At 43.8% G+C, this 16,559-nt stretch overlaps 1 protein-coding gene across 5 annotated transcripts in view; it reads right to left on the bottom strand.

Moving 5' to 3' along the window:
* Window positions 1-16,559, bottom strand: part of sec31a (SEC31 homolog A, COPII coat complex component) — a 32,421-nt gene that overhangs the window by 10,918 nt on the left and 4,944 nt on the right. For 3 of the 5 annotated variants that reach the window (XM_049560045.1, XM_049560046.1, XM_049560048.1), the window contains exons 5-21: window positions 16,233-16,328; window positions 15,825-15,965; window positions 15,576-15,718; window positions 14,185-14,284; window positions 13,926-14,087; window positions 9,901-10,053; window positions 9,585-9,806; window positions 9,422-9,496; window positions 9,273-9,314; window positions 6,661-7,167; window positions 4,472-4,652; window positions 4,191-4,369; window positions 3,986-4,112; window positions 3,727-3,872; window positions 3,012-3,185; window positions 950-1,207; window positions 332-439 (exon numbers count right to left, since the gene is read on the bottom strand). In XM_049560045.1, coding sequence (XP_049416002.1) covers window positions 332-439; window positions 950-1,207; window positions 3,012-3,185; window positions 3,727-3,872; window positions 3,986-4,112; window positions 4,191-4,369; window positions 4,472-4,652; window positions 6,661-7,167; window positions 9,273-9,314; window positions 9,422-9,496; window positions 9,585-9,806; window positions 9,901-10,053; window positions 13,926-14,087; window positions 14,185-14,284; window positions 15,576-15,718; window positions 15,825-15,965; window positions 16,233-16,328 — 2,814 coding nt within the window. The remainder of the gene's footprint in view (window positions 1-331; window positions 440-949; window positions 1,208-3,011; window positions 3,186-3,726; window positions 3,873-3,985; window positions 4,113-4,190; window positions 4,370-4,471; window positions 4,653-6,660; window positions 7,168-9,272; window positions 9,315-9,421; window positions 9,497-9,584; window positions 9,807-9,900; window positions 10,054-13,925; window positions 14,088-14,184; window positions 14,285-15,575; window positions 15,719-15,824; window positions 15,966-16,232; window positions 16,329-16,559) is intronic. The other 2 variants (XM_049560047.1, XM_049560049.1) reach the window with 1 other exon arrangement.

The following is a 16,559-nucleotide window of genomic DNA, read 5'->3' as shown; positions in this document are numbered from 1 at the left end:
CAGAATAGTCCTGTGTTACATTTCGCTAACGTTCATTAGAGTGTGAGGAGTGATATTTGTACAGTAAAATCACAATACCTGGAGCACACAAAGAGAAACAAATGAAAGAGTGAGCAGAGACATGCATCACAGGAAACCAAGAAAACAAGAGTGTCAACAGGAAGTGAGATGGCGAGGGTGAAATGCGCCACAGACATGAGAGTGGCCCAATGTGGGACATCAACAGCATCTGTAAACATCAGCAAAGGTCTGTGTGTGTGTGTGTGTGTGTGTGTGTGTGTGTGTGTGTGTGTGTTTGTGTGTGTGCAGGTTGGGTGGGCGGTCAGTGTACCTGCTGGTCTGAGGCGTTGCCTACTTGAAGAGGAGGAGGAGGAGGGACATTGGGGAGGGCTGTGGGAGTTTGGTTACTCCAGGAGGTGACAGTGGAGGTCGCCCTCACCTGAAGCACACAGAGACACACGGCACACACCGATGATGGCCGCAGCATGGGGCGGGGGGGAAGGGGGGGCACCAAACAACACCACAATGCACAGGCATTGGATCAGAGCCAGGGTTCAAATTACAGAAACAAGTTAGAGTATTTTGCTGGCACACAGCCGCCTCTACAATAAGCACATTATTCATTAATAATTCATGCGTACATTCAGGAAACAGCGTGTGATTTAAACCCTGGCTAGAATGGAAATCAAATCAATGAAATGGCTACAGCACGACAGCAATGAGCACTTCACCAGGAGGTTAGTTAGTACGTGACAGGGAGCTGAACCCATCCCTAGAAGACATAACCTGCAGATGTTAGTGTTCAGAGGAAGAACAGGAAACCAGTCTGCCCTCAGGTCTGTGTGAATCCTGATGTCTAACCATTTTAACACAAGACATCAGGTTTCACACACAGATTTATGAGCGATATCTCAAAGTGAAGGACAGTAAAAACTTCAGAGGTACGTACTGGCTGGTAATACTGCGGCTGTGCTGGGGCGGAGGCAGCAGGTGTAGGCATGGGTACAGGAGGTGCTGCAGCTGTGGGCTGCTGAGGCACCATGGCGGGCTGCATCGGGGTGAACGGATGCCGGGGCAGAGTGGCGGCAGGCTGAGCCGGAGTCGGGGCAGGCTGAACTCTCTGGGTTTGAACCGGAGCTGCAGGAGCTGGGGTCGCCTGCTGCCCCAGAGCCCGACTGAGACGGTCACGGAGCTGCTGTACGGCAACCTGTACGGTCGAAATGAGAAGGATGAACTTGGGTTATTCTCCGTGTTTCATGATAAGTCAGGTGCACCAGGTCATTGTAACTTCAAACTTAGCCTAGTTAAATTAAAGACCTTTTTAAGACTTTCTAAACACCACACTGACTGCTGTTTCATACTAATCTAGACAGGAAAGGTCTTAAATAATATTTCACAAGAATAAAACATCGTACCTCAGATTACAAAACATTGTGTGAATAACATCAGACTTATGCGGGATTTATACTTCTGTGTTGAATCAACGCCGTGCCCTACACTGTAGCCTGACGTGCACCTCCCCATTAATGTAACTACATGTCGTGGCGACGCAGACCTCCTGTCTGTCTCTGTAAGCTGACACCATTTCCCTCAGTGGAAACAAAGCTTTCATTTACTTTAATTTCACAGATAAGAAACAAAAAAAGTGAAGACAATAAAGCCTCCACAAAAATAGCATTTTAAGTCCTGTGTGTGATTTATCCTGGCTTCATATGAGCAGAGGAAATCTCTGCTAGCTGCTAGGCTAATTTATACAATGTAAAATGCCATAGGCTTGTGCTAATAACGTTAGCATGTTGTATTTGTGGGGAAATGTGTCCAGATAAAGACGAGTGTTTGTGAATGCTGCGAGTTATAGTGAAGCTGATTTGTGTACTTGTGTTTGAAATGGTCTCTATTAAGCCATGTTTAATGTGTGTTTAATGTGTGTTTAGAATCAACTAAACTTTACAGCACTTCACAGAAACCTCCGCCGCCAACTAGTGTTTTGGAGGCCACCTCGGTCTGTTGTAGGTGACACAGACACACCACTGCACAAGTATAAATGCTCACAACGGTGTAGACCACGACGTAGGGTCTGCCACACAGGTATAAATCCCCCTTTAACAACAACATATTAACAGTTAGGGTGTGTTTGCATCTTCAGCTTAAGTGCATTAAAAGTTGTTTTTTGTCACTGACAGGCTCAGATTGTTATTCTAAGTGTCTGACAACATTATGAAAGGATCCCTACAGAGATAGAGCTTTGTGTTAAAGAGTAAGATCCTTTTTGTTTAACCAGAAACAGCCCTGAAATCACCATCACCAAACCCACCAGACTCCATTTAAATAACCAGTAATTTTATCATCATTAAACACACTTCATTCAAAGTCGACAGAAACAAAATAAAACACACAAACCCCATCTTGGTTCGTCTTTCCACTGTTCCAACAGTCACCAGCTCTGGTTTGGTTTAAATTAACCCTTAACTCACCCAGTTAGATGTGACAACATGCTGCCTCTATACACACTAACATGACTGCTTATTTAAATGGAGTCTGGTGGGTTTGGTGACGGTGATTTCAGGGCTGTTTCTGGTTAAACAAAAAGGATCTGACTCTTTAACACAAAGCTCTATCTCTGTAGGGATCCTTTCATAATGTTGCCAGACACTTAGAATAACAATCTGAGCCTGTTAGCCTATTAAACAATTTTACTGGACGTAAATTGACGGTGCAAACATGCCCCGAGTGGTTACATTGCCTGTTTCATCACTGCTGGCTGCAGCTCTCTCTCAATACTGAACCAATTTCAAAACTGTTGTTCCCATTTGTCACTTTGATACAGAAACTTGTGAAAGTAGGGTTCAGGTTGTAAAATGCAGAACTTGTGATACTACAGTGACTTCCTGTTTACATAGTTGACTGCACTTTTGACTGAAAGATGTTTCCCTGTCTAAGAATTTAGAAACTTAACACCCAAACATAGTAATGGATAATTCGGTGCAGCCCCGTCCTGCTGTGTTACACACCTGGTTGGTGTTGTCAGGCAGGTAGGTGATGGCGGTGGACAGGCTGCCCTGGGAGGCCAGCAAGTTGGCATACTGGCTCATCTTCTCAGCCAGCAGGACGCCGATAGCAGCGGGACCAGAGCGCTGGGTCTGCTCCACCGCACGCCGCAGCACCACCACCTTCTCCACCAGGTCCTGAAGGATGGAAACATACATCATTAGCACAACTAAAGATCCAAGCTGCATTACTTTGGGAGCAACAGAGCAAGCTGAAAACACACAATCTGACAACTCCTTTTTCCCTCTGTTCCTGCGTTTCCACCATTTTGACTTCATTTGGAGACGTGTTTCAAACCATGTGACAAATTTAAGCTCAATATTCACTCTGCTTTTTATTCTGTTTCGGTCTCTACCAACTCCGACAGAGCTTTTTGTCCTCTTAGCTGTCCGGCCCACAAATTTACCGAATCGTAGCATTGTTTTTTACCGTAGCAGGCAGCTGTTTGCAGAGAGAAAGCTCTAAATACCCACAGTACATGACCTACTCAGCACCAAACAGCAGACAGATACCTTTAGAGACAAGCTAAAGAGACAGATACTTCCCTCAGGAGCTGGTGGAGACAAAAACAGAGCTAAAAGAGACTAAATATTGGATTTAAATTCATCAGATGGACAGAGGTGCTGCCCCCAAGTGTCCAGCTAAATCAGTTTTTGCATCTTGAAGAAAGAGACACACCTGAAGGGAGAGTGGACAGTGTCCATCTTGAGCTCTGGTCCAGCACGACACAAGTTTCTCCACGTTTCCAGCACAGATGTAAGACAGACAGGCCTGGGCTTGCAGTTGGGCATCATCTGCTGCCTCCAGTCTGCCCCCAAGGAGGTCTAACCAACAAGACATGTTCAGTCAGAAGAGCACAAACTCACAGCTGAGAGAGACAAGGAAGTTTGATAAGATAGAAACTCTGAGTTCAGGCAGCATGTGTCCTTGAACTCACCACAGAGGGAGGAGAACTCCTCGGGCTGAGCGTAGGTCACTACAGCAGCCAGAGCCTCCCTCCAGTTCTGCAGGTCGCACGTCTTCAGGATGTCATGCCAGTCTTTCATCACCACGGCGCTGATCAGCTGCAGCACAAAAAAAACACATGTTACATCATCGATAATAAACTCTCATTTGATAAAACTCTGACTAAACATTCTTACCTTGGTTATCTTGCTGTGTGTTTTCGTAAAATACTTCTTCTGGGTTTTCTCTAAGAGCTCAGGCCCTCCGGCGATGGCCAGGATGATGCTGTCTGCCATCCGGTTGTCATGGAGACAGAGCTCCACAGCTCCCTCGAAATCTCCAGTCAGCAGGGCCTGTGTGATCAGACCGTCCACATCTGGCAGGAAGACAATTAGTCAGTAACTACAACCACACGTTCTTTCAAACGGGTAATTCAGTGACATCTGTGGGTTCATGTCATGAGGAGCTGAAAACGTGCCTTGACTGATGCTGAGGTTGACTCCGTCTGCGCTGGCTGGCGTCGGAGCAGGAGCTGGTGCTGGAGCCAGATCCTCAATGAGCTCCTCAACTAGAACTGGAACTGGAACCTCGATGGGTTCCTCGACTGGAGCCAAGATCTCAGGAGGACTGGGCTCCTCCTCCATTGGAGCCACTGTCTCCTGAAACACCAGAGAAACATCCCGTCACGTCTTAACGTCACTCCTCTCCTCCTCTCGTGTGTCACAGGATACTGACTTGCGTAAACCTGCAGACTCCTCCCTCTGGCAGTTAAATTACCGTCATCTGATTACAACTCTGATGCTGCATGGTTGGTCCTACTTGTTTGTTATGTATGAGGAGCTTAAATGAAACCAATGAGGCATCTGAGCTCAAATGAAGCACAGTATGTGCCTGACTGACAGACGTCCATGTTAATCACACATGCTTCAGTGTTAGCACAATAAGTCAAGCAAGCAGCTGCTCATGGACTCAGCCTGTACATGCCCACACAGTCCTGAGAAAAGGTCCAATCAACCTTAAATAAGTAAAATCACTCATGTGTGTTTACTGTCAGCTGGACTGAAACTGTGCAGCGATGGAGGTGTAAGGAACGACCAATTATTGGCCGGGCTGATCGTCATGTTTCACTGCTCTGCTAGCCTCTAGGCTAATTTATGCAATGTAAAATGTCATGGGCTTGTGCTAATAACGTTAGCATGTTGTATTTGTGGGTAAAAGTTGTCAAGCAAAAGACAATTGTTTTGTCTGTGAACCTTGTGAGCTGTAATGGAGACGATTGTGCACATTTGTTTAATGTTGTCTCTGATATTAAGCCAGGCTTTATATGTGTTAGTTGAATCAATCAACTTGACTTGACTTCACAGAAACTCCACACAGTGGCATAAACACCACACTGTCAACTAGTGTTTTGGAGGTACAATTACAGAGAGTAGGCAGGATGAAATACATGTCAAGAAGCCGGTAAAAGAGCAATGTCTCTTTTTTAAAGATAATGTTGAAATATTCTCTTTTGCAACATTTTATTAAACAGTGGATCCTTAAAGGCATTAAAGCAAAATTTGTGTTGGAACTGTGGATTTTCATGTTCATTGCAAATGTCTATTGATTTAAAATATCTGTTGTGCGCCTCTTTGATTATTAATAATCTGTACCAGAATCAGCCCTAAAGAAAAAAAACACGTATTAGTTAAAGGGATAGTGCACCCAAAAATGAAAATTCAGCCGTTATCTACTCACCCATAGTTTTAGATTCCTCACATCCCTTGCGGAGATCGGCGGGGGGAGCAGCTAGCTCACCTAATGGCAGACGGCGCCCCAGACTAACGTCCAAGAACACAAAATTGAATCCACAAACTATCTCCATACTGCTCATCCGTAGTGACCCAAGTGTGCTGAAGCCCTGACATAAAAAGTTGTTTGGAAAAACGTCATATGAACTCTGTTTTTAGCCTCACTGTCACGGTCTTTTAGCAAAGGACAGCCCAACATGTCTGAAGACTTTGAAATTCAGGAGGAACAGCATTTCTTTGTTGAGCCGTATTTGTTTGAGTCCGAGTATACGCACGGAACTCAGGCTACTGGACGAAGCAGCCGCCGCAGCTCATGAGCCTAACCCTCAGCCAGCCGCAGAATACCGGAGTCGAGCACTGGAAACCTGGTGGTGTAGTTGTTTCAAATGCAAAGCAATGCCAACGGATGAGGAAAGTCTTTGCTGCTCAGACTGGGAATTGGCGATGCCTGCACTTGAGAATCTGGACATCAGTACTGACGAGACTGCTGCTCTTCAGAGACCACCGATCACCCTGAGCACGCACACGTGAACGCGGAGCACAGAGAGGCAGTCAGAGCTACAGGCTACAGTGAGGCTAAAAACAGAGTTCACATGATGTTTTTCCAAACAACTTTTTATGTCACGGCTGCAGCACACTTGGATCACTACGGATGAGCAGTATGGAGATACTTTGTGGATTCAATTTTGTGTTCTTGGACGTTAGTCTGGGGCGCCGTCTGCCATTAGGTGTGCTAGCCGCTCCCCCCGCCGATCTCCGCAAGGGATGTGAGGACTCTAAAACTTCACCTGAGCCTCCCTCGGCATATGGGTGAGTAGATAATGGCTGAATTTTCATTTTTGGGTGCACTATCCCTTTAATCCCCATAAATGCCTACCTCATCATCCAAGGGGATCTCCTCTTCCTCTACTTCCTCCTCTGGGAGAACCTCATCCACCTTTTCTTCTGGTTGGCTGGTCGGAGCGTCCTCTGCATCTGGATCTTCTGCTGCTGCTTCCTCAGTCTCAGGGTCAGGAGCAGAGTCGAGTTCAAGTGTGGCTGCTGGCTGAAGATTTGCTGAAGCAATCATGTCGAACGCTGCCTCGGGAGTGTCAGCGGGTAGCACGGGTGCTGCTGCAGAAATCATGTCAAACGCTGCCTCAGGATTGTCAACAGGTGGTAAGGTGGCTGCTGCAGAAATCATATCGAACGCTGCCTCAGGATTGTCAACAGGTGGTAAGGTGGCTGCTGCAGAAATCATGTCGAACGCTGCCTCTGGAGTGTCGGCAGGCGGTGCAGCTGCAGCGGCGATCATGTCGAATGCTGCTTCTGGAGTGTCAGCGACAGGCGGCACGAAGCTGAGGTCTGGTAAAGGCTGCAGGGTGACTGGAGCGGGCACGTCCACCTGAACAATGAGGGAAGATATGGAGTCAAAGTCAGGGACTGTTGTTTAATTTTCAACTGCAAATTAAAGGAGAACAAGAGGCTGAACCTGTGTGTGAGGAGGTGCATGTGGTGACTAACTCAATTAGTTGGAGGGAGTTCAAACAACAAATTAATTCCTTTTACCTCAAACAAGCACTGGAGAAATTTTGGATCGAAAATTGGCATGTGTACTCGTATTTTCTGGTCTTGTCAGCAGTTTAATACGTTTCACCAGGATGTGTTTGATATGTAATGCTGAATCAGATCATCAGATTAGACTTTGTAGACAATACATTTACACCACGGAGAAGGAGAAGTGCACAGACCCCATCCACGTCTACACAAATGTGCAGCAGATTTAGGAAATAAAACAAAAACCTGAAACAGAATAAACTGTTTTAAACTGAAATCAAAAGTCTGTGCAAATCTTCCTCTGTGTGGTTTCAAAAAAGGGAAGTGGTATTTTTAGCACTGAGACTAAGCTCCGTCTTTAAAAATACTTGGAACACTTTCTCATCGCCAAATGTACGCCAGAGACTGGAGCCAAGAACTGTGGCACTAATTACTGCCAACAGTGTTCGGTCAGCTCTGGTGTAGTGTCGGTGAAAGAATGTGAACGACACAGTGAGCAGGAACAAACTGAGTGTAGTGTAGTGTTGTAATGCAGCAATTAACTCAGTAGAAACACTCTTACTTTCCTGCTGTAGATTCAAAATGGTCAGAGCTTTATATTGAAATTTTTCTGTTGTGTCCTTTGCAAATTATCAGTGGCATTTTTATATTTCTTTCCTTGTTTTTAAAGTTTAATTTTCATTAGAAAAAAAACAAATAACACCACAAGACAAGGACTGTATGTTGAGTAAATGAGCAGCAATTTAGAAACCTACATGATGTAATTTTTTGGTCAATGAGGAGGCAATCTTATGAGTTTAAATACTTGGAAATACATAGCTAAAAGTTAAAAGAGTCAGTGCTCTGTGAAATGTGCTTATTTATTTTCTTGTTGACGATGAGAAGATCAACAACACTCTGATGCTCAAGCCAAACCGTCTACCTCTACACGTGGGACGGCAACCTCGCTCAACTGTTGCAGCTCACACACGTGTAGCGTTCACACACATAAGCCCTTTTTAGACAGGAATTGTGCAAATTTGCAGGAAAGTCCAATCAGTCTTTTTCAGCATTGGCAGTATAAAAACAAAATCAGGGAGTACAGCAAAATGCCGCCTGCCTACTTTTGTTTATACAGAATGTGCCTTTTTCGGGGCAATGGGGGGCGTGAGCAAGTAACAAAATGTGTAGCTCAGCGTGTGACGTAAACAGTGACGTGGGAGGGAAGCCGTGGCTGGTCAGTCCTTCGGCAATTCTCTCGTAAGTCGGCCCGTCCTTCACCGTCCCCGTCATCTGACGGTTAATGGCCTCTTTGTTTGCGAGGACAAGGAGGGCGCGCAATTCTTTGTCTCCCCAGTTGCTCATCTTTACAGTGTCTGTCAGGTTTGTGTTTCCCTCTTGCTACTAGCTGCTCGCTAATTCCTGCTATCAGCTGTTTCCTGTTTATCCACCACCAGTGGCTCACACGTGCGGCGTCATCAACAGCTCCTCCCACAAGTCATCAACAGCCCCTCCCGTGGCAGAAGGCTGCCTCGGTCTGTTTAAACTAAAAGGGTTCCACCAATATGTCTACCCTACGAGGCGGAAAATTGGGCACCTCGGATCAACTCGCCAATCCGGCTCTGTGTGTCTAAACGCTCACAGCTCGCTGGCAAAACGACCCAACATTCACCGAAAATCTGGCAGTGTAAAAGGGGCTACAGACAGTGTTGTTGTTGTTGCAACACTGCTGCAGCCAGCTGCTGTATTTCTAGTTCTTGTAATCTTTGGAAGGAGCCAAGCTAGCTGTTTCCACCTGTTTCCGGTCTTTAAGCTAAGCTAACAGTCTCCTTACTCTAGATTCATATTTAACGGACAGATATGAGAGTGGTATCAACGTTCTCATCTAACTCTCTGCAAGATTGCAAATGAGTGTATTTCCCAAAATGTTGAACGGTTCCTTTAAATGTGAGTAGTGGCTCTAAACAAACGTACCTGCGGAGGTTCAGCAGGCTTCTCCTCTAGTGCTGCTGAGATCTGACAACAAAAAGGACACATTTATCACAGGATGTACTGAAAGACACTTGTATTGAACAGAAAATATATTTATAGTTTGATACAGTAGCCTCGAAAATCCATCTCACCTTCAAGGCCAGCTCCTCTTTGTTGTACCCCAGCAGTTCCAGGTACTTGCTGCGGATGTCAGTTTCAAAATTAGCCTGAAAACACAAACAGTCACACAAACAGTTTAAATGATGACAGCATTATTTTCCAAGAGAAAAACAAATTTGTTTCTGGATTTAATACCTTGAGGAAAGACCAAAGAGTCTTTTCAAATTCATTCTCAGCTCCATCGATCTTTTCCTGGCAGAAATCCACGAAGCTGCCTGCGCTCAGCGTGGCCTGCAGCTGATCGGAGCGCTTCAGAAAGGCCGTTTCTGTGACAACCTGGCTGATATGTACAACGGGTGCAGTGGGCTGCTGCGGGTTCAGCTTTGTGTTCTCCAAAGATAACAGCTTCCCACCGAACTAGGAGTGAACAGGAGCCAGAAGAATGTGAGTGTTGGTGAAAACAACCAAGCTCCATCCTGGATATCATGGAAAGCAAAGAAACAGGACTCACAGCAAACGAGGCTCCGACAGGCCTGCGGATCCACTTGGGGGGCTTCTTCAGGGGGTTGACTGTAGCTGGTGGGGCGGGAGTCTGCGGCAGCTGCAGTGGGGGTAAAGTTTGTCCCGTCCCAAAAGGATCCAAGTTCCCAAACGAGTTGCTAATCTGTGACACACACCCAGAGTCCAGTTAGACACAAAGGCACAATGCTTAAGATCCCAGAAATCATGATGTATTGCTGTATGTATGTATTGATATAACGTGGACAAGTGCAAACCCTATTTTAGGCACCCAAAAAAAAAAAATCAGTATCAGTTGAAGTGTATGCTATATTTAGCATATTTTCATTGCTTTACCTTGCTGTCAGGCTGTGATTTCTGACAGAGAACTGGAGCCGTTATATCGCTCTCTTCAAAGCCAGACTCCATTGAGAAAAACAGTGATTTAACACTGCTGAACACAGGAGCTGCTGGTCCACTGCTGCTTCCATCAGTTGGTTTATTTGTGTTATTGTGTGACTTTGGTGTTGTAAAGGGTTACTTCAGAATCACCAAAGTCACACAACTTCACAAACAAACTAAGTAATCGAGGCAGCAGTAAACCAGCAGCTCCTGTGTTCAGGGAGGTAAAATTACGGCTTTTCTCAATGGAGTCTGGTGGCTTTGACCAGAGCACAGATGATGGCTGTCTGGTGGCAAGGTAAAGCAGTGGAAATACTCTTCATGTAGTGTACACTTGAACTGATGTTTATTTTTTTAGGTGGCTAAAATGTGTTTTGCTCGTCCACAACAGCAGATTAGTAGCTTCTGTGGTGGTACACCTGCATGCTTCTCCAGACTAGGGATGTGCCGACAGACATTTCTCAAAGTTGGAAACACACATCCACATTTTTGAGTTCATACGACCTGACAACAACACATCCACCACAGATTCGACAGACGATCTCTGTTGCTAAGTTACGCTTGCTGTTAACTACCTTACTGTGTGTTGCAGCAGCAGTTTGAAGATGCTGAACTTAGTGCGGTGATCTCGGTTGAGTTATTAACATTATTTGCATCCTTTTTTTAAGATTATTTTTTCTGGCTTTGTGCCTTTGTTGGATAGGATGCTCTGGGCGTAGGGGGGTGGGGGCATTGCTTTCATATATGGGATGCCTGCTCTACCCACTTATCCAACAAACACCCAATTATTTGCATTCTTATGAAAAATAAAGTCACAAAACCAGCTCATTTTTGCTTTGTTGGTCTGGAATCTGATTTATCAACTGATAAAATAAAATGAAATGAAACAATATAATATATCAGAAATACTTTATTGATCCCCAAAGTGGAAATTGTGATTTGTTGCAGTCACTCTGATGTGAAGAACAGAACATTATGAGAAGTAAGAATAAGAGTATGAAATAGAAGTGTAAAAATATAAAGCTATAAAATAAAATAGAAATTAAAATGTGCATTTAAACAATGCTGCAGTGTTTAACACTAGTACTTAAAAAAATATAAAAAAAATATAAAAAGGCATAGACAGTTTCATAATCATAAAATCAAATATATTAAATATTAAAAATAAAATATATATCGTCACTGTGCTGACGCTGTAAGTGTGAAAATTAGAACAAGTATAAAGAAAGCCTAAGTTGGCAAAAAAAAATTTAAATTTTTTTTTTAAAAAAGAAACTATTAGGAGCAACGGCAACAGGCTGCATGCGCGGTCTGCACCTGCACTAATAAATATTAAATTAATAATTAAATTCTAAAATAGCTTGTTACACAATGATAAGATCATGTCATGCAAATCTGGACTGTTTTTAACGATGAAACAAACTAAATGAGTTTCAAGTTTTTACACTGGTTGTTCAGGAAGAACAAAAATTTGATGCTGTTCGGACATTCTATAATTACTGACATGAACAGTGCTCAGCGTAAATGAGTACACCCCCTTAGAAAAGTAACATTTCAAACAATATCTCAATGAACACAAAAACAATGTCCAAAATGTTGACAAGACCAAGTTTAATATAACATCTGTTGAACTTATAACGTGAAAGTAAGGTTAATAATATAACTTAGATTACACATTTTTCAGTTTTACTCAAATAAGGGCGATGCAAAAATGAGTACACCCCACAACAAAAACTACTACATCTAGTACTTTGTATGGCCTCCATGATTTTAATGACAGCACCAAGTCTTCTTGGCATGGAACGAACAAGTTGCCAACATTTTGCTACATCGATCTTTTTCCATTCTTCAAGAATGACTTCTTTTAGAGACTGGATGCTGGATGGAGAGTGATGCTCAACTTGTCTCTTCAGAACTCCCCATAGGTGTTCAGTTGGGTTCAGATCAGGAGACATACTTGGCCACTGAGTCACTTTCACCCTGTTCTTCTTCAGAAATCCAACAGCGGCCTTAGATGTGTGTTTAGGATCATCGTCATGTTGGAAAAGTGCACAATGACCAAGGGCACGGAGTGATGGTAGCATCTTCTCTTTCAGTATAGAGCAATACATCGGTGAATTCATGATGCCATGAATGAAACGCAGCTCCCCGACACCAGCAGCACTCACACAACCCCACATAAGGACACTGCCACCACCATGTTTCACTGTAGGCACTATGCGTTTTTCTTTGTATTCCTCACCTTTGCGACGCCATACAGTTTTGAAGCCATCAGTTCCAAAAACATTTATCTTGGTCTCATCACTCCAGAGTATAGAGTCCCAGTAGTCTTCATCTTTGTCAGCATGGGCCCTGGCAAACTCAAGGCAGGCTTTTTTGTGCCTGGGCTTTAGGAGAGGCTTCCTTCGTGGACGGCACCCACGCATGCCATTCCTCTGCAGTGTACGCCGTATTGTGTCACGAGAAAGAGTCACCCCAGTTTGGCTTTCTACTTCCTTAGACAACTGCAATGAACTTGCATGCCGATTTTCTCCGACCCTTCTCATCAGAAGACGCTGCTGTCGAGGTGTTAACTTCCGTGGACGGCCTGGACGTCTCTGTGAGATGGTTGCAGTTCCATCTTTTTTAAATTTTTGGATCACTTTTGCTATAGTATTCTGACTGATAAGTAAAGCTTTGCTGATCTTCTTGTAGCCTTCACCTTTGCGGTGTAAAGAAATGATTTGCTTTCTCAGGTCTTGTGACAGTTCTCTTCCATGTGGTGCCATTGCTAACAACATGAAATGGGAAGGGGTTTACTTTAAGTCACACCCTTTTATAGTCAACTGTCTGCTGGACACCTGTGTAATGAATAATTAGACTCACCTGTGGTTGATTATTGTTAAATTAGACATTTGTAGTCTAAAATTTAGCTTTGCTCCAGAGACTTTCAGTGGGGTGTACTCATTTTTGCATCACCCTAATTTGAGTAAAACTGAAAATTTTGTTCTCTAAGTTATATTATTAACCTTACTGTCATGTTATAAGTTCAACAGATGTTATATAAAACTTAGTCTTGTAAACATTTTAGAAATTGTTTTTGTGTTCATTGAGATATTGTTTAAAATGCTACTTTTCGAAGGGAGTGTACTCATCTCTGCTGAGCACTGTATAAAACACAAATAACAACACATCCTGACCAGTCACTGCATGACTGTTATGACAGATAGGTGACAAGCTGACTCCAGAGCTGTGCTGAACAACTGATATAATCAAAGACAGCCAGCTGCTGTATAAATAATGGCTGATGTTCGTCAGCTGCTGCAGAACAAAGTCTCTAATTTCCTTTCAGCTCTGCAGCCCGTCACTTTGTGCTACGTTATAAAACTGCTCAGATATTTAATAACATGCAGGCCATCAAAAGACGATCACAAGCAGCAGATTTCCACCTACACAGCGCTGTGCTGACAGAACGTTAAAGACAAAACAACAGTCGGAGCACCTCCTCGTTGCTCAAACACACACGGTCAATGCTGCAGCCTGCAATCTGTTGATTTACATATTCTATGTTTTGTAGTGTATCTAGAAAATAATCACGCAGCGCAGCATCTTTCACAGCACACACTCATGTTTCTGTCTCAGGTGATTCAATCTCACCTGGTCAGCGTGTCTCTGGCTCTGCGCCTGGTTCGTTCCTCCCATGATGGAATAGATGTCGATGTGTCCATCAAAGCTGGCGGCCGACAGCACTGCAGGGTTCCTGGGGCACCACTGGATGTCAAAGCACCACTGACTGCTGGTGGGCAACTCGTACAGCACCTGAACATTCATCATTAATTTAAATCAGAGGAACAAAACAGAACATTTTTTTCTGTACTTTGGTTACGTTAATAAAACATGTATGGTAAACATTTACCTCGGCTGTGTTTGGATTCCAGCACAGGATCCGGTTGTCCTTCCCGCAGCTCAGGAGCAGCTCGGGGTCAGCCAAGCTCCAGGCGATGGCCAGGATACCCCTGCATACAGACAACAGTACAGATATGTCTCAGGAGATAACACTGGCACTATTATATACTTTTCTCATTGCTAACAAATCTGATGAAAAGACCAGTCTTAGTCTGTCTCTTAATACTTTCTGACCTCCCTCATTTTTCTGTGGCTCTCAGCTTCATGACCACTGTTCCTACTGAAGATGTAAATCTTTTAAAACAGGTCACAAATAAAGAGTTTCATCACAAAAACAAGGCTGAATAATTTCCTTTAAACATCTGGACACTGTCTTTGTACAAGAAGTCCCTGCATCTGTTGGGGACTATTTTCAGCAGCAGATGTATCCACATTTTGTGCTCCAGTATTTGTGGCAGCAGGACGGAGTATGTGGGACTGAGTCAAAATAAACTACAGTGTGTGTGTTCATGTGCAACAGTGTGACTCATTGACGTGTTTGTAATAGTTTTTGGACGACAACTGAGCTCCTCAGCTGGCACAGAGGAAGAAGATCGTTGGAAGGATCAATTCACTGCTGGCTTTGGTCTTTTCATGAGTAAGAAAATGATCAGATTTAACCAAAGAAAATGAGAGAGTGCTTTTTGAAGCTTTGCTACACAACTATCAAATCAACTTTCCTCAGCTTAACTGCTATTTTGCCATGAGGGAAACTCACAGATCTGTAACTTGAAATCTGCACAAAAATGGACAGGTGGAGGACACTTGTTGTAGCTCTGATTGAGGGTGAGAGGCTGTTCCCAAATCGCACATAGCACACAGGGAAACAGAGATTTGTGTGGACACGAGACCCTCAGAGAGAGGAGGAATCACAGGGAGTTACACCAGCTGGTCCAGGAGCTCCGCCCTGATGATGGTTGGTTTAAGGCTTATTTTAGGATGAGTTGTGCTGCTCTGAATCATCGGGCCGAGTTGTGGTTGGTAATATGTTGGAAAGTAGCTGAGGTGAAAATTTGTCTTGCAGTTTGCTTTGGACAACATTCAAAGCGAGCTAACGTTCACACAAACCACGTACACTACACCACAAAAGGCCCATCTCTCAGGTCATCTGATTGGACTATAGGATAAAAAAGGCGATGATGTTGGGCGCTTTTCTGTTCTGAGTCAAAGTTATTTAACTCAAGGTGTTCAGGGCACTCCTCTAAAAACATGAGGCCCATAGATCAGGAAAACGTGAGGCGCTCAACATCCCAAAAGCAGCGAGCAAAACGCTTCACTCTCATTGAAATTTCTTACAAAAACGCACTCTGTCTGATTGGAGTCTTGTGCTACTTTGGCTCCAAAGTGAAAATGTGTGTTTACCGTGTGTGGTTCTCTAAAATCTTGAGAGGAGAGGTAGCAAAACGTAAATCCCACATCTGGATGACTGGCATCCGGTCGTCCTCTGAGGAAATGACCAGCTGAGTGGCCACCTCTGGGTTCCAAGCCAGCCCGGAGCAGTGCATCTGAAAACAAAGACACGCACACAAATGCTGAGTCGACGGCACCTAAAGGATTGTGGCAATTTCCTTTTGTCCGAGACTTCGTCTGAGAGCAGCAGGAGGAACGTACTCTGTTGCTGTGGTCGCTGACTTTAATAATGAGGTCATTCTTGCGGAGGTCCCACACTGAGGCTCTGCCACCCGGGCTGGCGGAGGCCAGGATGTGTTGGACCTGTCTGTTCCACGACACACAGCTGATGTCCTCCAGAGGCTTCAGGACAAAAACACAAGCTCTTTTTGTCATTATATGATCAGTACAAGATACAAATGTTATTTACATGCATGAGAAGATACAGATTGTGGTGACATCTGGCAAAATGATACGGAAACTTGTTAAAAAAATGAGCTTCACACAGAACATGAACCTCAGATTTTGACAGCGGAGATGACGCAGTATTCATTTAAAGGAATCATTTATATTTACACATTATAGAAGAAAATAAATGTTAATTTCAGTTCAGAGAATAAAAATAAATACCTGAGTTTTAGGTCCTGGTGTCATTGGAGAGCCAAAGTTATTCATGTCCCAGATATAGATTTCAGACTCATTCCCACCTGATGCAACTAGGTTCGTCTGCAGCAGAGAGACAAAAAATAAAATCAGTAACTGCACAAGACAATAAAATATTAAAAAAAGCAAACCAACAAAAACAGAACAAACTCACAAAAAGATGATTAAAACTCCATAGAATGAAAAAAGCAAACAAATAAATAAAACAGAATAAAAATGAACAGGAGAGATAAAAAATTAAAACCACTGGTTAAAACTTGAAAACAAGGATTGTAATGTTACTCCACATTAAAA

This window comes from Epinephelus fuscoguttatus, linkage group LG18, assembly GCF_011397635.1.
Source record: "Epinephelus fuscoguttatus linkage group LG18, E.fuscoguttatus.final_Chr_v1".
Lineage (NCBI taxonomy): Eukaryota > Metazoa > Chordata > Actinopteri > Perciformes > Serranidae > Epinephelus > Epinephelus fuscoguttatus.
This window is presented reverse-complemented; position numbering and strand designations above follow the sequence as displayed.